This window comes from Pelmatolapia mariae, linkage group LG18 (genome assembly GCF_036321145.2).
Source record: "Pelmatolapia mariae isolate MD_Pm_ZW linkage group LG18, Pm_UMD_F_2, whole genome shotgun sequence".
Classification (NCBI taxonomy): Eukaryota; Metazoa; Chordata; class Actinopteri; order Cichliformes; family Cichlidae; genus Pelmatolapia; species Pelmatolapia mariae.
In genome coordinates this window covers 22,158,897-22,180,000 of record NC_086243.1, presented here as the reverse complement: position 1 = coordinate 22,180,000, position 21,104 = coordinate 22,158,897, and the positions used below count along the sequence as shown (strand labels likewise).

Genomic DNA, 21,104 nt, shown 5'->3' with positions numbered 1-21,104 from the left:
AATGGCTAATCTAAAAAGTAATAGATATATGTACAATATGTAAAGGTATATACATTACTGAATGTGTATACTAAATATGTTTTTCTACGTGTGTGTGTTTGAGTGTGTATATAGTATGTATATACATGTTTTACAAATGAAATAAAGTAAACAATAAAATAAGATATATAAAATATACAGAGGTTGGTATGTGCAAAACAGTGGTATTTATATACAGTATGGAGTGCATAATGTTGAAGTTCCAGTAGTGAGGGTGAGGTGTCTATGAAGTGTTCAGCAGTCTGATGGCCTGATGGAAAAAGCTGTCTCTCAGTCTGCTGGTACGGGACCGGATGCTGCAGAACCTCCTTCCTGATGGTAGTAGTCTGAACAGTTTATGGCTGGGGTGACTGGAGTCCTTGATGATCCTCCCCGCTTTCCTCAGGCACCGCTTCCTGTAGATGTCTTGGAGGGAGGGAAGCTCACCTCCAATTATCCATTCAGCACACCGCACTACTCTCTGGAGAGCTTTGCGGTTGTGAGCGGTGCTGTTGCCGTACCAGGTGGTGATGCATCCAGTGAGGATGCTCTCAATGGCACAGCGATAGAAGGTCCTGAGGATGCGGGGGCTCATGCCGAATCTTTTCAGTCTCCTGAGAAAGAAGAGGCGCTGCTGCGCCTTCTTCACTGTTTTGTTTATGTGTACTGACCACGTAAGATCCTCAGCCAGATGTACACCAAGGAAGCGGAAGCTGCTCACTCTCTCCACAGTGGCGCCGTTGATGGTGATGGGGTTGTGTACTCCTCTGCACCTCCGGAAGTCCACTATCAACTCCTTTGTCTTTGCGACGTTGAGGGTGAGATGGTTGTCTTGACACCAGTGGGTCAGGGCGCTGACCTCCTCCCTGTAGGCCGTCTCATCACCGTTGGTAATAAGACCCACCACTGTAGTGTCGTCCGCAAACTTCACAATGATTTTGGAGTTTCTAGTGGCCGTGCAGTCGTAGGTGTAGAGTGAGTACAGGAGAGGGCTCAGTACACACCCCTGTGGAGCACCAGTGTTCAGTGTGATGGGGGATAAGGTGGTGCTGCCCAGTCTGACCACTTGGCGTCTGTCAGACAGGAAGTTAAGGATCCAGCTGCCGAGGGAGCTGCTCAGTCCTAGATCCTGCAGTTTCCTGTCCAGCTTCGAGGGAACGATGGTGTTGAATGCTGAGCTGTAATCTACAAACAGCATTCTCACATACGTGTCTCTCTTCTCCAGGTGTGACAGGGCAGCATGGAATGTCAGGGCTATGGCATCATCAGTGGACCTGTTGTGGCGGTATGCGAACTGTAGAGGGTCCAGTGAGTCGGGTAGTGCAGAGCAGATGAAGTCCCTGACCAGCTTCTCGAAGCATTTGCTCACGATGGGGGTCAGGGCTACGGGTCGCCAGTCGTTCAATGAGGAGATGGTGGAGGATTTGGGTACAGGGACGATGGTGGCCATTTTGAAGCAGGCTGGGACTACAGACAGAGAGAGGGAAAGGTTGAAGATGTGTGTAAACACTCCAGCCAGCTGAGCCGCGCATGACTTGAGGACGCGGCCGGGAATCCCGTCCGGACCAGTAGCTTTGCGTGCGTTCACCCTCCTGAAGCACTTCCGCACATCCTCCTCAGACACAGTGTGCGCACTGACGTCATCCGCGGTGCGCACACTGTCCGGTCTCGTGGTGTTCGCTGTGTCGAATCTAGCGTAGAATACGTTTAGATCCTCACACAGAGAGGCCGTGGTCTGCGGTGTGCTGGTTTTCCCTCTAAAGTCTGTGATCGTGTTTAGTCCCTGCCACATACTCCGAGGGTTGTCAAAATGTTGCTCCACCTTGTCCCTGTACTCACGTTTGGCTGCTTTGATCGTCTTCCGGAGTTGGTAATGTGCGTGTTTGTAGTCCGATGTGTTCGCGGAGGCAAAAGCGGTGCTCCGTGCCGCCAGTGCTGTGCGAACATCTCCGTTAATCCAGGGTTTTTGATTTGGGAAGGATTTAACTGTTCTGGATGGGACGACATCTTCCACGCATTTTCTGATAAATCCGCAGACTGAGTCTGTGTACTCATCAATGTCTTTAGCAGCCACGTGAAACATTTCCCAGTCCGCGTGATCAAAACAGTCCCGCAGCGTAGACTCCGATTGGTCCGACCAACGGTGCACCGCCCTCAGGGTTGGAGCTTCCTGTTTCAGCTTCTGCCTGTAGGCGGGCAGGAGCAGGATGGAGCGGTGATCTGATTGGCCGAATGGGGCGCGGGGGAGGGCTTTGTATGCATCCCGGAAAGAGGTGTAGCAGTGGTCAAGAAGCCGGTCTCCACGAGTGCTGAAATGGATGTGTTGGTGTAGTTTTTGTGAGACTTTCTTCAGGTTACCCTTATTAAAGTCCCCGGTCGTGATAAACGCCGCCTCTGGGTGTGCGGTTTCCTCACTGCTGATCGCGCTGTACAGTTCCCTGAGTGCTCGGTCAGTGTCGGCTTGTGGGGGAATGTAAACCGCCGTAATAATCACTGCTGTGAATTCCCTCGGTAGCCAGAATGGCCGGCACTTAATCATCAGGTACTCCAGGTCCGGTGAGCAGAAAGATTTGACCGGGTGCACGTTCGCATAATCACACCAGCTGTTGTTGATCATGAAACATACACCACCGCCTCTGCTTTTCCCAGTAAGCTCCTGTGACCTGTCCGCGCGGTGCACAGAGAACCCCGGTAGTTGTATTGCGGAGTCCGGTACCTTGTCCGATAGCCAGGTTTCTGTGAGGCAGATCACGCAGCAGTCCCGCATCTCTCGCTGGAATGAGATCCGTGCCCGAAGCTCGCACAGCTTGTTCTCCAGCGACTGCACATTAGCCAGTAATAAACTGGGTAACGGTGGTCTGTTAGTGCGCCGTCTCAGTCGAACCAGAACGCCAGATCTTCTCCCTCTGCGTCGGCGTTTGCGGCCTCCACGGGCCCAGAACAAAGGCGTCTCAGGTGAGATGAATGGGGGGTCTGCAAACGGAGGGTCCGTGTTGCAAAACTTGAACTCCGGAAAGTGATGAGAAAGTCCATCTTTTATGTCCAGTAAGGTTTGTCGGTCGTACACAAGGAGACATGTGCTACTCGTGAAAAAATAAAGAAAAAGTAAAATTAAACACAAAAAACAGCTGTTGCTTGGGGGAGCTCGCGACGAGGCTGCCATACTCGGCGCCATCTTAAACAGATCCAGGTCAGCACGTTGCTCAGTGGCCATGGCAGCGTAGTCGACGCCGACATACACTGGAGAAACCAACACGCGTGAGAGACAGTCAGCGACGTGATTGGACTTACTAGCCACATGCTGAATGTCTGTGGCTGCTGATGTGCGCTCCATGGGTCAGAGACCTTGGACATGGCAAACGTCAAAGGTTTGTGGTCAACGTACACAGTAAAGTTGCAACCCTCGAGGAAAAAACGAAAATGTCGTGTCGTGAGGTGCAGGGCCAGCAACTCCCTGTCGAAAACACTGTACTTGCGTTCGGCATCCCGGAGCGTACGACTGAAAAAGGCAAGCGGTTGCCAGAGACCTGAAACCCGCTGTTCCAACATGGCACCCACTGCCACGTCGGATGCGTCGGTGGTCAACGCAATCTCCGCCGACAGAAACGGGTGGGCCAGCAGGGCGGTGTCAGCCAGCGCAGACTTGGCTGCGGAAAACGCCTGGATGCGTTCCGGCAGCCAGTCAACAGGATCTTTGGCTGTTTTACCTTTTAAGGCAGCATAGAGCGGCTGTAGCAGGTGGGCAGGTCTGGGGAGAAAGCGGTTGTAAAAACTGATCATCCCCAAGAACTCCTGCAACGCTTTAACCTACGTGGGACGCGGAAAAACCGAAATGGCCTGGACTCTGTCGGACAACGGAACCACACCCTCAGCGGAAATGCGGTGCCCGAGGAAATCCAGAAGAGATTGCAGTTAATGGGAGAGCCATTAGCTGCAATGAGCTGCGGCCCGCAGTTCGCTGCTAGTCTGTCGGCAGCAGTCGGGGGAAGGAGGCTCTTCTGGGAGCCGGAGTCCACGAGAAAACGTCTCCCGGAGCGCGAGTCCTCTATGAAGAGCAGCCTTTCTGTATTGCCAGCGGTCGCGGCTGCTACGGCACGCTGGCGGGTCCGTTTCCCTGGGCCGTGAAAGCGCAAGGCGGCAGGCAGTGACGCGCTCTGGCGCCAAAACGCTGATGGTAGAAACAGATGCTCTTTCCGCGGTGCCGGCGTGTAGCAATCCCTGCCGTCAGCAAAGGGGCGGATGCTCCAGGGGAGGCAGGGGGAGGCAGGTGGAGGCGTGGAAGGTGCCGCCCAAGGGGCCGTAGCCAGGACGTGAACGTCGAAAGGCGACTAGCCAGAAGAATGTGATCCGCTTCTTCAGCCAGGGAGCGATAATCCTTCGCAGCCAGAAGCGGGGAGTTGGCGAGGACAGCTCTCACGGCAGCCGGCAGTTGGCGGAGGAAGAGGTGGGCGAAGAAGAATCCCCCGTCATCCGGCCCGAGCAACGACAGCATGTCTCCATGAGCTCGAGAGCCGTACCGTCCATCCAAGCCTGACAGGGTGAGGAGCTTTTCGGCTCATTCTGCGTCGGAGAGGGCATAGCGCCGAAGAAGCAGCTCTTTAAGGGCGGCGTATTTCCCTTGGGTAAGTGGGTCCCGGAGGAGGGTCATCGCGCGACGGGTGGCCAGCGGGTCGAGCGAGGCCACCACATGGTGATACTTTGTGTCGTCAGCCGAGATGCCGCGAAGGGCGAACTGAGCCTCCACGTGCATGAACCACGACGGGGGATCGTGAAGCCAAAAGTCCGGCAGTTTTAGCGCCACAGCAAACGTAGCTGTTGCAGGAGGCAGAGGACCGGCGGCCGCTGATGCATCCATAGCAGAGTCTGCGTTATCCTCGGCCCATAGCATGCTCGAGTCAGGCGTCACCAATGCGGAGGTAAGCATGGACGACACGGAGCTCTTAGTTCTCACGCCTTCTTTATTCCTCTCCACACATCAACTGAACACATCGCGCCACAAAACACAGCAACACACTTCCTCAACGCTGGGTGTGAGTGGAGCCCTCTAGTGGTCCACCACAATATCACCTTTTGGTTTGCAGAGCTAACTTCAAAACTGGCCAAAAAAAAACCCCACCAAAAAAGTCTAGATGGATAAGCAGAGGACAAATATGTTCATTTTATTTTGAGTGTGTGGCCCATCAGTTTCATAATATCTGTGACAGTTGTGACTTTTTACTAAAAAAATTGACTTTCCTTTTTATTAGTGATTTCTGATCATTTCTGCACAAGGGTTTCTGTCATTTCCCATCTAATAATCTTTTCTGTTGTAGAAGGATATGATTATTCTGTGATCTTATTCATAATAAGAATGATATAAAAAGTTTAGTATGTAGTTCTAAATGTAGAAATATTATCAAAGCTTTAGATCACAATTCAATTTCTTGTATTTTGTTTATAGATCTTTCCGGAGGCTTCAGAAAAGAGAAAGACCTGGTACGAGTCTAGAGATTACTGCAGAGCCATTGGAGGAGACCTTGTCAGCATTCACAGCAGTGCTGATTTACTACAGACACACAGTTACAGCTACCATCATTGGTATAGTATTTTCTGGTCTACAATCAGAGCTACATAAGATGAAAGTATTTTGTAAAGATTTTTATCATTACAAAAGATTGTAAATATAAAAATACTGTATTTTTAATGCAATTGAATTACTGATGTAGAAGCCATCCCCTTTTCATCCTCCATTGATTGTTCAATGATGGTCATATTTGTGGCGAGTAGGACAATGTTCCATTCCTCCATGGAGTGCTAAATCAACTCTTTGCTGTAAAACTAATTTAATTTGCCTTCCTAGCAATCCTCGTTTTTATGTTTAATACTGGGGCTTTCTCACACTGTTAGAAAATAGAGGAAATGTGTGCTTCACCATCAATTTCTTATTTGATGACAACACAGAAGAGACATAGAAGAAACCAGCCTAAGTCATACATTATTGGAAGTCATAGATCCTTATCACACTTAAGCAGTGCGTTCTGTATAAGTATTAAAATTTAGAACATACATTTGTCCATTATAGGTTCACTCAATACTGGATTGGACTTAGTGCTCCTGACCCAGACACAGGTTATGTATGGAGTGATGGATCCCCGGTGAGTTTACAGTATTTAACTCTCTACAATGGTTTATGTAACCTAAATGATGATAACGATCAAGATGATAATTATTAACATTAATAATGTTACAGCTACTATTAATACTGCTACAAATACTACTACTACTATTCATAATTATCTTATTTTTGTATAAAGGTAAACTTCCAAGAGTGGAAAGATGGAGAACCAAACAATAAAAATGACGCTGAATTGTGTGTTGAAATGGAACGCGGGCATTGGGATAGAACTTCATTTTGGAGTGATGTGCAATGTGAGAAGTACAATGGCTGGACTTGTCAGATCCATGCAGGTAAAGCACAGTCACAGTTATAAAATCCTTTTGTAACATTTTTTTGAACTGGGCGTTTATTGTTGTCTGCCTCATGTATTCTCACAATGTCAAGCTGGAAGTGGTCACTACACTCAAAAAAATGAAATTTGGTGGTTGTTACATGTACAAGATTCAAACTTGTAATTTGAACTAAATAATTTCATGTTTCTATGGTGAACATAATTAAATCATGTAGCATCTGCATGAAAATCAGCAACTTAATTTGTTCTTGTTGAGATGACATGATACAATCTAATAAGAGTGGTTAGTTACCTGGACTCACAAAATTCACAAGATCACATTAGATGTCAAACTGTAGGAAAATCGCTGGAGTTTTAAGAGGCAAACAACTACACCCACACTATGTGTATGCTATCGCTATTTATTGTGGTTTAATCTGTCAAGGACAAAAATACACAGAATATTCTGCATCAAGCCTTGTAATCATAGCTTTCTCAGTTTTGTTGAGCCTGGGTTGACAGCTTGGTGGCGTGATGGTTAGTGCTGTTGCCTCACAGCAAGAAGGGCCTGGGTTCAAATCCACAATCTGTCTGGTTTGCAGTGTGTAATTAGAATTAGGTTAATTGGTGATTCTAAATTACCCATGAATGTAAGTGCAAATGATTGTTTGTCTCTATGAAATCATCAACCCCCATATTGGTTCATTAAGCAAGACTAGCAGTAATTGCCTTGACTAACAAAGTAGTTGTTCAAACAACAAGATTTCATTGTGTTTTCCTAAAGTTTTTAACTTGTGTAGCATGAATTAAAACAAATTTCACTCTACATATTTAAATAAATCACTTCAAGTCAATGTAAGTATACTACATTGATCCAACGTAATCTAACCACCAAATGCCAAATGTGTTGGTTTGACATGGTCAAAAATGGGTTATTGTACTTGGTTAAATCACGTGGAAATAGGTGCCATGATTAAAATGTGTTCATCCAACAACAGATTTTTTTGAGTGTAGTAACTCAACACTATTTTTTATTTTTATTCCTTTACAGGAGTCACCCCAAAGCCAGCTCCAGACCCTGTCACCCCTGGTATGTTGAGGAATATGACCACATTGGCAGTCAGCATCTTTACATGAATTTTGACTTTCTATTATGATTACCAGGCCATAAGGCATACTATGCTGACACATAGGGGTTCTAACATAGTACTTGTTTCCTAAATTTAACCAGAGAACCACACACATGCACATTTCTTATCTATTCTCAGAGTATAACACGACCTCTGATGGGTGGCTAGAATGGAATGGGGCTCAGTATTACATTAATGAAAACGAGATAGCCATGGAGGACGCTCGTACCTTTTGCAGACAGAGGCATGGTGACCTGGTATCTATCAACAGTGAAGCAGAAAGGATATTTTTATGGAAACAGGTGAGCAATGGCATTTGTAAAAGATTTACCAAGGTAATGGGTAATTAAGGTATAATTGCACAAACTGAAGCATCCATACAGACAGTTTTCCTATGTATCCATGTTTTTGTGCAGATTTCAAGAGGTTATCGGAATTCTTGGATTGGCCTATCTGTAGATCTTGATGGAACATTTCAGTGAGTATGAATTCAGTTAAAAAATGTAAATGCAACACAATTAACTTAAATTTATGTAACACCATGTTTAAAATAGTGTAAGGCAGCATGCCGGATATACGAGAATACCAGTTTTAATGTTATTAATCATATCTTGATTGTTTGATTTAAAATCTGATGGGTAGTGTATGGAGACAAAATTACCTATTAACTACCTGAATACATATTAACCGTAAATCATGATTCATTTGCATTTCTATTTGTGATCTTTAACTTACTTTAAATTAATATTTGTAAAATTTATGAGTTACTATTCCAGTTTGCAGTCTTTCTTACCAACTTAATTCAGGTGCTATAGCTAAAACCAAAAAACTGTGACCAAAAGGAAGAAGGCCAAGAGTATTTTTACCTAAACCAGTATGTGACTGTGTTGGTAATATAAGTTTTTACAGACATATTTAAACCATGTGTCTTTTTACATTAAGGTGGATGGATGGTTCTCAAGTGTTGTTTCAAAGGTGGGATGAAAATCAACCTGAATTCAAGAACTTTGATGAAAACTGTGCTGTCATGACATATCATAACGGTAAGTGTTCCGAAATAATAGGTATAGCCATTCATGCAGCTTTGTTTGTTGGCCTGCAGACTAACAAGAATAGCCCATAGAGATTTTTTTTAGAGCACCTCTACAACCATGTATTCTGATCATGATTCTGCTTATTACATAAACTACAAGAACTGAAAGCTGGCTTATGTGATATCAAAACTGATTAAAGATAGATTTTTTTAAAATCAATCATTCAAGTTGATTATATGATTAATTTACTATACTCAAATGGCTTGCAGGATTCTGGCATGACTCCAACTGTGGGCTAGAGTATATGTCCTTCTGTAAGCGCAGCAGCTCACCACCCACAAACACCACTGCTGCAGTGCCTACAGTGTCCCCAAAAGGTGGATGTCCACCCCCCTGGAAAAAATTTAACTCTAAGGTCAGATGTCTTTTCATGTCTTTTAATTTTTCTATTTTTTACTGTTGAAGGGATATGTTATTAGTGATTAGGACACTATACTGATCTTTTTCATGTTTCAATTTTAGTGTTATAGCATTATTGACAATCAGAATTTAACATGGCAAGATGCAAGGGAAAAATGCAAACAAAAAGGTGGACAATTGGCATCTATTACTTCAAGACAGGTGGAAGGTTTGTTTCATTTTCATTTTATTCAAATATGTATTTAGATCTTGTGAACTTCTTCTCTTGTGTGGTCCATATCTACAAAGACAGTGTTACTGTCTTTGTAGATATCTGTTCTTAGTAGCTAAAATTACCACTGAATTTCTGTTGTTGTGTAGTTCTGGCATACCTACAAGTTAGAACTGATGCCACGGTACACTTTTGCAAGAAAATATCTGAACCATAAATCTGTCTACATCTTCAGTGTTTCTACTGTCTCAAATGGCTGATGCACCTACTACAGACTTGTGGATTGGTTTATTTCAGTCAGAGTGGAAAACTTACTGGACTGATGGACAACCAAAGTCATATATCAATTTGGATGATAATGTAAGTGGTATAATATAAATATGTACATTAAATAATGAATAATTTAATGAATGAATTATAATAATAAATTATTGTGTTTCTCTTTCTGAGAAAACATCATACTCTTTAAAAGTGAACAACCATAACAATATGGCTGCACAGAACTACCTGTGCAACCTCTGTAGGGTCCAGGCCTCATGCTACCAGCAGTGACACGAACTCTAGCCAATGACAAAGCTAGTGAAAAACCATACAGAAAGATGAGCAGGGAAAAAATGTGAGGGTAAACCATTCCTGTTTTGGATGGTGTTTCTCACTGTTGTCTCACTAGTGCACCTGTTGATAATGTTATTAAAAGCAAATCAGCTGAAACCAACAGCCTTCTCTGCTTATTAAATGATCAGTATCCCAGAACTTTAACTGACTCGATGCTATACTTTGGTTAAAAAGTGTTTCTTTAATTTTTTGAGCAGTGTACTTGCACCATGTAGATATAGTCCATATTACCTATTGTGAAGGGTCAGATACTTAGAAATAATCTATAACTGTATATTCTTGTATAAATATTTTAAATATTTGTGTTTACATTGCAGTACATGTATTGGTACGATCAACCGGTAAGTAGTTTTTAAAAGTTATATGTAAAGTGCAGTGACACTTTATGGCATGACAGTTTACAATTTTTGTTGTATTTTACATGTTCTACAGTGACAGAACTACTATTTAATTATTTATCTGTTATCTATATAGCCATATATTATGCAAGGCCACTCAAATGTTTGCATGTTTCAATAAAATAAGAAAGAAAGCTTTCCTAGTATAATCTGCTCCGATGATTAGACAGTAACCAATAATAAAGTATATTGTATGTGGAAGTATATGTAAATACCCTGTGTCACCACATAGCATCATTCTGTTGACCCAACTCTGTTTCCACAGAGAAACTGTTTTGTGATCAATACCAAGCCTTTGGTTGGTATTGGGAAATGGACTCAAAAGTCATGCAATGACACCAATGGATTTATCTGTCATCGAAATCTTGGTGAGTCCATTTCTACCCCCAGGCCTGTTGCCACCCAACTTCAGCTGCAGCTCCATCAGACTCTCTAAAACAACTAAAAAAATGTTTTGATTTTTTTAGTCCTAAAATTAATATCTATAAGTGATATATAAAATCTATGATCAAGAATATGATTCCGCATTGACAATAGCTCTAATAGGTTTAAGAGTACCGTAGAGGGGTTTGTTATGTAAAAAAAAATACAATTGTTTCTGTTCTTATCCTAAACAGACACATCTCGCCCAGATTCTCCAGAACCAACAATTTCTACTAACTACATGAAAATACTTAATGACTCCATTAAGGTTGTTCCTCAACAAATGAATTGGGATAAAGCTGCAGAGTACTGTAAAAATGATGATGCCCTCCTAGCTAGCCTGAGGAATGAGTGGACACAAGCTTATGTTGAGCTCATGGCACTGAATCTCAAGGCTCCTCTTTGGTTTGGATTACACAAAGTACAGGTAAACTTATAAAAACATATAAAAAGTACATGGCTCAATAATAGGTCAACCAGTTTGAAACTGACTCTGGTAAAAATTCTAAAACTTACTTATGGGTACAATAAATTGTTCCAACAAAGATTTTATCTAACTAAATAATCTGTAATTATGAAAATGAAATTGTCATTGATGGATAAATATACTGGTCCAGTTATTTATCCACTCATTCAGTTATTTATCCAGCACAATTTTTGCATGATAAATTTGAACTGAGATTGTCATCCATCCTCTTCTGATTATCCAATATAGGGTTGTTGGAGGATGGAGCCAGCCTCAGCTGCCATTTCTTATTAAAAGTCTAGAGCTAGCTAATGTTGTGATTCCCTTCTAGATAGAAATGCACCACACCAATGGGATGGTTTTCAGTTTATTGGCCGCAATAATAGTCCGTTATGGTAATAGTGACCAGTATTAACCTGTTACCTAATGTCAGCTAAATCTAGCTGTCCCTTTTGACAATAAATCTTCCAGCATTAGGCAAACACATTTGAAGTTGCTGTGTGTTTACATTCTGTACTCTCAATCATGGTTGAAATGGCTGACTGTTATAAAGCACTGGCTAACTTGACTACATTTAAAGAAGGTACCAATAAATGTGATGTAAAGAAGCAGTTGCACATAACACCAACAAACTCAAGAACACTCTTAAATACGGCATTCATTAAATAAGCAGTGTGGCAGTGCAGCATCCCTGCTTCAGCAGGGAGATGCTCTGTGGGAGGAAGGCATGTTGAGCAACAGCACCTCTTATGTAACACAGTGGACAACACATAGGTAGAGAATGAAGACAACCAAGGTGAAGTGAAAAAACATTTTTCTAAAGTGTCCAAACACTGCATCTTTCTGAAAAAACTTGTTTTAAAAAAATGTAGAGCTGTCAAGCTCTCCTAGAGTAACTGCATGTCTCTTTGGACTCTCCTCCGTGCTCTTGAGACTGAGCTGGAAGACACAGCAAACCTTCTGGAAATGGCACATATTGATGTGCCATGCTGAAGGAGCTGGACTACCTATGCAACCTCTGTAGGATTTTTTAAACAGTAAAGATTATCGTGTTAGTTTAATTCAACTGTATTAACAGAAAGAAAACTCTTTTTATTGACTGTTATACCCTCCATGCAGTTATGCTTACTAAGGCAGATATTCCTGAAAATCAGAAAATATCGGTAACTTCTGTCTCATTCATCTTTACTTCAGATCAATGGTTCTTTCAGATATGTTGATGGATGGCATTTAATATTTAGTCGATGGGGTACAAATGAACCAAGAAAGGACAGAAGTTGTGTATACATGGATGTGGATGGAAAATGGAAAACCGCTCACTGTAATGAGACACTAATGAGTGTTTGCATGAAGTCTACAGGTACGACCAAACACACACACACACACACACACAGTTTGTTGCCACAACAACATCTTTCAAAGTTTTAAAAGATGTAATTAATTGATCCCATTGACATTGTCTCATTCACAGATATGCTGCCAACAGAGTCGACTGTTTTTCCAGGAGATTGCCCTCAAGACCCAGAGGCAACAATAGAAAGCAACAACTATATCTGGTTACCATTCAGGGGTTATTGTTATATTTTTATTACAGAGCAAAAACACTGGCAAGAAGCATCTACCACCTGTGTAGCACATGGTAGGCAATCTATGTGAAAGATACTTTTATGCAATAAACTGCTATAGTTTTCATTAACAACTGATTTGTTTTGTTAAGGTGGAATGCTTCCCAGCATTGAAGATTCATCTGAGCAAAAATTTCTAGAAATTAACCTGAGAACTTTTCAAGATAGCTACACAGCTTTTTGGATTGGCCTGTTTAAAAAACAATACAAAGGTGATTTATTATTTTTGCTATGTTCTTTAAAAATATTATTTTGGAAAAGAAAATTACATTTTTACATCTCTTTTTTTGTCTATTTGCCTGCAGCGGAATGGCTCTGGTTGGACAGAACAGCCATGGGTTACACTAACTGGGCTGAAGGTCAACCTTTTAGTATGAGCTTTGGATTGCGCACAGGAGAGATTAGTACATCAGATGGGACATGGAAGGATATGGAAATGTGGGTTCGAAGACCTTACATCTGCAAGACACGAAAAGGTAAAGTAATCTTTATTTATTGCAGTGTTTGTCTTTTTTTCCTTTTCATAATGCTTATTCAAATCAGTTGTAAGACTTTGACTGCATACATAACACAGTCATATGAATCCAAAAGCTGAAAGGAATAACTCTTGTGGGTCAGAATCTTGAGTGCACTGTCAAAATCAGACCCATTTATAAATGCAAATGCCTGTTTACTCCACAAGAATCTTGAACAATTTATTTTTACTTTGAAATGAAGTAGAGCTACTTTTTTTTTTATAAAGTATCTTATTTGTTCTTCTTTTTCTTTTGCAGTATTACTACCAACGCCATCACCACCAGCCCGTAAGTAACACCTCTCTTATCTATTTATTTTATGTAAAATTGTTACAAATGTTTTTTAGCTGATTACCATGTACTTTTTCACTCTGTACAGATACTGGATTACCTCATCATCAGCGTGTCTATATAACCACAGCAGTTGTGTTAGTCTTTACTGGAATTGTAGTGGTGGCAGTCACTGCCGTCTTCATCTTTAAGAAATTTGGTCATCAGTTACCCGCCCCTAACACCTTCGATAACCCGCTCTTCTTCAGCAGTAAGGTGTCACAGCCTGAGCAAGCTGACACCAGTATACTAGTAGAGAATGCAGCAGAAGAGAGCACTGGAGATTTAATCAGTATGTAATTTAAATATTTGGGCTCATTTGCATGGCCCATATGATTTCCTAGTATGTTATGAAAATTTGAGCTGAGGTGGCAGGAAGTAGCAAGTAATGGCTTATTGGAAAATAAAAGGTGCGAATCATCTCATATTATCATATTCTGTGAATGTAGGTTACATAAATGCTGGCTTTTGTCATTTCAGTTATGGTTAGGACAAAAGGTAGGGTAAGTAGAGTTTAATGCATGTCCTAGTCAACAATCATATATGCACGCAGCAACCTGAAATATCAAGACAAATCAGGAAGGATCCATGGTTTCATGTTGCTAAGATCAGATTCTAACCATACCATCCAAATTTCACAACAAGAGCTCAGACTCACCAGACCAGGCAACATTTTTCTTCTGTTGTGCAAGCTGACAGACTGCTGTAGTCCATCTGCTTCAAGGCTTTACATGTTATGTATTCAGAAATTATTTGAGTTACTCTTGCCTTCCTGTCAGCTTGTAGTAGTATCATCATTCTCCACTGACCTCTTACATCAATGAGGCATTATCACCCACAGAACTGCAGCTCACTGGATATTTTCTCTTTTTCAGACCATTTTCTTTAAATCCTAGAGATGGTTGTGTGGAAAATTCCAGTAGATCACCAGTTCTTAAATATTCAGACTATATACACTACCGGCCAAAAGTTTTAGAACACCCCAATTTTTCAAGTTCTTTATTGCAATTAAATTTGTTCAAGTCCAATATATAGCTTGAAATGGTACAAAGGCAAGTAATGAACTCCCAGAGGTTAGAAAACAAGGTAAGGTTAACCAAAACTGAAAAATAATAAACATTTCAGAATTATACAAAAAGGCTTTTTTCAACAAAGACAAAATGAGTCAACAATGCTGCAGAACAGCAGACAAAGCTGTTCTGCAGCAATGGAGGTTGACCCAGCCTTGAAAGCTGGTGCTACTAATTCCTACAGGTGTTCCAACTTTTCTGCATTACTTACAACCCTTTCTGTCTCAGTGTTGCAATACACTGTGGTACCTACCAACTGAGCATCAGTTGAACAGTATTGTACTGCAGAAAGTAGTGTGTTGCTAAAAGTGGCAAGAAAAAGGCAATTAACAATGGAAGAGAGACAGACCATCATAACACATAAAAATGTAAATTTTCCTACAGAAAAATTGCAAAAAAAAGTCAAAGTGTCAGTGAGTAGAGTTTCCTTCACCATCAAAAGGCACTCAGGAACTGGGGCAAACTCTGACAGGAAGAGGTCTGGCAGACCCAAAGCCACAACTGAATCAGAGGACAAGCTTCTGAGAGTTAACAGCTCGCGTGATAGGTGGCTCACAGGACAACAACTTCAAGCACAGCTTAATAGTGGTCGTAGTAAGCAAGTCTCAGTTTCAACTGTGAAGAGCTGCAGGTCTGACAGAATGAGTTGCAGCAAGAAAGCCATTGCTAAGACGTTGGAAGCCAGCTAGGAGCTGATTTGGTTAGTAATTAATATATATTCAAACTCACCAATTTATTTTTCCCCATAATGGAAGTTTTTGAGACGCTTGCCATTAAGATCCCAAATGCGGTTTTAATTGACGGAGTAACTGAGCATTCGGTTGATGAAGTTATGCATTTCCTTGAACAGTATGGTGACATAGGCCGCAAGGTTACTATAGATTCACCAGAATCTGAATTTAATAACATGCTTGTCGCTGAGTACGCTTCAGGGTTATCTTTAACGCGTTTGTCTCAGTTGTTACCGCACACATCTATTTCAGATTCAGGTGACAAACTCCACATTGAAAGTCTATCCGAGATTTATGCATCAAAAGTTAGTGGTTCCAAGACAAATACTTTCTTGGCTTGGCAGACTTAAAAAGAATAGCCAAATTATCTGGGAGGGATTATGCAGAAGTCCTCAGTGAGGGGATGACGCAGATACGCCGGTCCCTTGCAGAGCTCAACCCAGAGACTCCAGTGGTTGCAAAACCAGAATCAGAAGATTCTAGGTTCGACTCCTGGCTGGCTCGCCAAGAAATGTAACACTGATGAAGCGCTAATGAATTAATACAGACTAGGTATTAAGTGAAATGTTATGGTTATTATTAATCAGAAGATTTAGGAATGCTACTGGAGCTGATGGGCAGTAATTAATAAATACACACAACGCAAAATGCTTTTGCAGGTACCATGTATTTAACCGAAAATAACAAGAAAAGATAAGGAAAACTTAAATAATCATTCCTGCTGCAGCTATTCAATAAATCAAAAACCCAGTGGGGATGCAAAGACAACTAAGCAAATTCTTCAGGCTTATGGCTTATACCAAGCAATATAGATTCTCAAAAACAAAAAACAGTTCCCCATAAGTAACACATGTTAACATCCAAACCACTGATCCACACTGAAGTCCATGAGTTTTATCTGAATGTCCATGAGAGATGTCCAAGCGCTATTGTCCATAAACGGGGGGAATGGTGTGTATGATTGTGGAAATCAGTGTGTTTGGGAAATGGGGACAGAGCGTCGTCTTTGATAGCTTCCTACCAGTCCAGTGGAAGCTAAAATGCAGAATGAGTCCTGCTCCTAGCCGTTCATTGGTTCGCCATCCTTTTTCATACCCAAAAAGGGTCACCTGGCCAATTCCGTTCTGGTCAGTGCACAACAACACTATGGCTCTGGCTCACAGTAATCAGCATCTGCAACAGCTCTGTCACCTGGCTTGCCTCCACGCATCTGACGGGAGGAAGCCGGGACAGGCTTACTATGACCTACATGCCATCCGATTGGCTGAGCAAAGTCATGTGGTTGAAGCCATGTATTTGTGATGCGTTCAATGGCAGGAAATAAGTGCAGGAAATTACTAAATGCTAGTAAAACAGATTTTACTCTGGGTTACATCAGAATATGACAAAGAGTCTTTCCTGGGCCACGAAACACCTTTGTGTTTCTGGGTCTAGCTGGAAACTGAGTTAATGGCTTATTCCAAGAGTAACTCAGATCCATTAACGACTTGCTTATTTAATTAAAGTTGATGATAAAAAATTTAGTCATTTAATTTGGACTTTAAATTTTCAAACTTTTAAACACTTTAAAGTTTGAGTTACATTTATACTCTGTCAACTATGTCAACAAAAAGCAAAAGACCAAAAAAGTGCCAGCCATGTGCTTCTCATGCCTAGGACAAGACAGTAAGATCTCAAAAGCTGCATTTATTGACTGCATGGAGGCATCACTACATGCTAATTTATTGCAATATTTACTAATTACTATTATCTAGCAAACAAATATAAAAGATTTACTTACCCTAACTGGAGCACAGAAATCTTGGATGTGCTGTTTGTACAATTAAACAAACTTTTTTGATAAGTGCATTAAAAATTCTCCAAAACACCAAAAACAATTAAGTGATTTGAATTACCCTGTTCAACAGGTAGTGGCTATCCATCCAACCATTCGCACTTGCTTATCCAGTTTAGGGTTGGGGGTGGTCTAGAGGCAAGGTACAACCTGGGCAGATTAACAGTCTGTCCCACAGTAGTGGCTATAGCTATCAAAAATGGTATTGAGCATTTTTCTGAGTTTCTGCATCAACTTGGAAATTCTAACATTGTAACATTTGGGATTTTGTATGTTTTTGTAGCTTTGTTGTTTGCTGTGGACTTGCTCAACCTGCTGAATTAAAGTTTTGTTCTGTTTAACCTGTCTGCCTTCTCTGTCTGTGATTCATGACAATAAGTTGACACAAGTTGTATTCATATCATCATGATTCATGCTTAATAAAACAAGCAAGTAAGACCTATTCAGTTTGAAAAAACAGGCAATAATATTCACATGAAGGCACAATTAATGTTTTGATGCTGAAACCTGCAAATTTCTCTTACTCTCACTCTCACTCTTACCCAGCTACTTTGTCTACTAAGCAGTTTATAATTTGACCTCTCAGCTGCTAAATTTTTGGATAGCTTCCTCTTCGTTAGGGTTCATTTCTCAGAGTTCCACTACCCACTTCCTCTTAACTAGGGCCTCTAAACAGTGTTTCAATTTTTAATTAGCCACTATGCTGTACAAGATAAATAACTATAATTGGCTGTCATCAGATATGTGCACAGCAAAATCTCCAGTGTTAAATTAACACTAGAGAGTGCCTATATGGGTCCACACCTCTGAGTGTTAAATATAACACTGTTGAGTGTTAAATGAACACTTTTGACAGTGTTATATTTTTAAAAGACCCCTAGTCAGTTTTGAAGATTAACAATGACTAACACTGGGCAGTGCTTATTTCCTAACACTGGAAAATAACTCAAAATGTTAGAAATATTCCAGTGTTACAAAATCAGCACTGCCCAGTGTTAGTCATTGTTAATCTTCAAAACTGACTAGGGGTCTTTTAAAAATATAACACTGTCAAAAGTGTTCATTTAACACTCAACAGTGTTATATTTAACACTCAGAGGTGTGGACCCATATAGACACTCTCTAGTGTTAATTTAACACTGGAGATTTTGCTGTGTGTGCTTAAATTACCATTTCAAAAGAAACAATAATCTATTACCTTAGTACAGACCTTCCCAAAGTGTGGGGCCCGCCCCCTAGGGGGGGCGCAGAGCCATTGCGGGGGGGGCGCGGTATGAAAAGCGGAAAAAAAAACAAACAAAAAAAACCAATGCTTGGACACTGCTAGCACAGGGCACCCACACAAACGCAAAGCAGGAGATGAAGCATCGCTGAATATGTTTCCAAACCAACTTCATTCTAAGCCAAAGACTAGAAAATATGGTGAAGCATATCTGCCCTTTGGTTTCACCTGCACAAGTGCCAAGGTAGGTCTCCCCTGCAGAATTGGTTTTCCCTGCGTGGGGAGCACACGCTGGGCTCTCCAAATCACGGACAAACAGTATCCCACATTCTTGATTTTTACTTTACAAACACTTGTTGTAATGACTAACTACTCCTGAAATTTTGGAGATGTTAGCTCTTTATACAGTAAAGTTACAGTGGGATACAAATAATATCAGGCTGATCCTGCCACAATTTGTTCCCCCGGTTCAAATCACGGACAAACAGTATCCCACAGCGGTTTATGTTTTTAAACCCATTTTGCACAGAGAGGCATTTTTTGAAAAATGTATTGATAGCAATGTTGAATATTATTACACAGGAAAAAAACAACTACATGTAAAATAATCACACTGTGATGCCTCTGCCTTTCTAAATGGAGGGACAGTAACTGCGTGTGTGTATGTAAGCATGTAAAACCTGCAGACAGTCAGATTAACAGTATTGTGTCTCTATCTGCCATTCTGCAATTCATCTCATGTAAACAATAACATGGCGCACAGCGTGACGTGAAAAAAGCACATACCTTTGACGTTGTGTGACGAACTCTGTATTCCTCGTCCACACATAAACGCAAAAAAGGAGTTTTAAAAAAAATCTCCGTTTTCGGTGATTCGAAACGCCGTTTACGTGTGGACGAAACAGCTGCGTTTTCAAAAATACCCGTGTAGGTGTGGACGTAGCGTAAAAGAGTTAGTAGTTTATTTTCTTACTACCTGTAATTTATTGCAGATTACTCGTATTTGCTTAATTGTTTACTAAATGTTTGAGGTGTGAAATAAACCGCAATGGAGCAAAATATGGCTGTGTGTGGTTGGAGGATGTGTTTGTGTGTGCGCGTGTGCGCGCGAGAAAGGGGGGGGGGGCGCGCGAACATTTTCTTGTAAAACAAAGGGGGGCCCAGCAAAAAAAGTTTGGGAACCACTGCCTTAGTAAAACCACTCTTCAGCCATGCAGACAATTCCTCTACTCTCTTTGCAAGCCAAGGCTTACATTGCGTGTTTTCTGCTCAAGGTAACACTGATTTATCAGCTATACTCAATGTTGAGTTTTCTTTTTTTTTTTTTTCTTTTTAATTTTTTTCAAAGAGAAAAAAAAAATCTCCTGGATCACCTGTTGAGAGAAAAAGAAGAGAAAACAAGCAAAAAAAAAACCAAAGCAACATACTAAACACAACACCATCATGTTAATCTAGCTAAGTGTAAACAGCAATAAATACTAAATATTGAATGTTGTTGTGCAGCACAGACAGCGCACAATGTGCTTTGAAGTAGCAGCTAAGAAAGGTGTAGTTTATGTCTACGAACAGTGAACACCCGTGTGCACACCCGTGTGGATCAGCGCGCTTGTATACAGAAGGTTTCCCCATGTAACGGTCTGCTAGAGGGTGTGGAGGGCCATAGCCCCGTCCCCCAGGGCATGAAGCAGGCATGGAGGAGATCCAGGCTCCAGACATCCAGGGACCCCAGAGTGCGAGAGCCCAAGGAGTACCACCGGAGGGGCATCCGTGCCACCCTCCTGGGAAGGGCTGAGGAGATCCCCAGACGAGGGGTCACCCAGTAGCCACGGAGCAGAAGCCAGAGGGGGCTGCACTGGCGCGCCCGCCGGCTCTGCCGGCAGCCAGCTGTGCCAGAGTGAACCGAGCTGCAGGCCCCGAGGCCGGAGGTTCGAGGGCCCCCTTTGCCCCGGAAGAGGCCTGACCGAGCGACAGGCACCAGGCCCCGCCAAGTAGCCACCGGGAGTGAGCTGGTGCATACCTGAGTGCCCAGCCCCGGACACCAAGAACCACCAATGCACCGACCCCTGAGTGCATCAGTTACCGGCAGGGAGTGTGGTGAGGGGAGATAGGCCTCCACACTTTGGAGGGCCTGGGTGTTCCCAGGGAGGTGGAGTCTAAGACCTGACCTGACATATAAACACAGACAAACAGGCACACACAGACACAAACATGCATTCCCACCCTCATGCACACATATACAAACACTCAGCACTCATCCAACGTAGGAATAGACATATATGCACATGTACACACAATCGCACTCCCCAAACATACTCTATACCCCGGGTCCAGGTACCCTCGCCCCCAGAGGGGGAAACGGCACCCAGACCCAAGAGATGTGACCCTTTCCCCCGGGGTGGAGGCAAGCAGACCGCCCCAGGCCTCGCAGAAGCAGGGAGGCCAATCTGTCAGCCAACACCTCCTCCCAGCCCCCCGCCCCGATGGCTGGCAGAGAACGGGGGTGTGTGAAGACCCCATACCTCCCTCCTCCCGCTCATGTGTAGTGTTGCTGCGTGTTGTTCTAAAGTGCATTTAAAACAGGGGAGGGCATTGTGCTGCTGCCGGAGAGCAGCAGGTGTTGAGTTTTAATAATAA

General features: G+C 42.3%; 1 protein-coding gene across 1 annotated transcript in view; it reads left to right on the top strand.

The window, feature by feature from the left end:
* LOC134616143 (macrophage mannose receptor 1-like) overlaps nt 1–17,593 on the top strand; it is a 35,698-nt gene extending 18,105 nt beyond the window's left edge. The window contains exons 14-32 of the mRNA XM_065469521.1: nt 5,459–5,595; nt 6,080–6,152; nt 6,312–6,465; nt 7,498–7,536; nt 7,715–7,878; nt 7,993–8,054; nt 8,519–8,619; nt 8,880–9,025; nt 9,133–9,238; nt 9,477–9,601; nt 10,174–10,197; nt 10,520–10,622; nt 10,872–11,104; nt 12,338–12,503; nt 12,615–12,782; nt 12,861–12,980; nt 13,074–13,244; nt 13,542–13,571; nt 13,663–17,593. Of these exons, the coding sequence (XP_065325593.1) occupies nt 5,459–5,595; nt 6,080–6,152; nt 6,312–6,465; nt 7,498–7,536; nt 7,715–7,878; nt 7,993–8,054; nt 8,519–8,619; nt 8,880–9,025; nt 9,133–9,238; nt 9,477–9,601; nt 10,174–10,197; nt 10,520–10,622; nt 10,872–11,104; nt 12,338–12,503; nt 12,615–12,782; nt 12,861–12,980; nt 13,074–13,244; nt 13,542–13,571; nt 13,663–13,913 (2,373 nt within the window). The 3' untranslated portion in view covers nt 13,914–17,593. The remainder of the gene's footprint in view (nt 1–5,458; nt 5,596–6,079; nt 6,153–6,311; nt 6,466–7,497; nt 7,537–7,714; nt 7,879–7,992; nt 8,055–8,518; nt 8,620–8,879; nt 9,026–9,132; nt 9,239–9,476; nt 9,602–10,173; nt 10,198–10,519; nt 10,623–10,871; nt 11,105–12,337; nt 12,504–12,614; nt 12,783–12,860; nt 12,981–13,073; nt 13,245–13,541; nt 13,572–13,662) is intronic.
* The last annotated feature ends 3,511 nt before the right edge of the window (nt 17,594–21,104 follow it).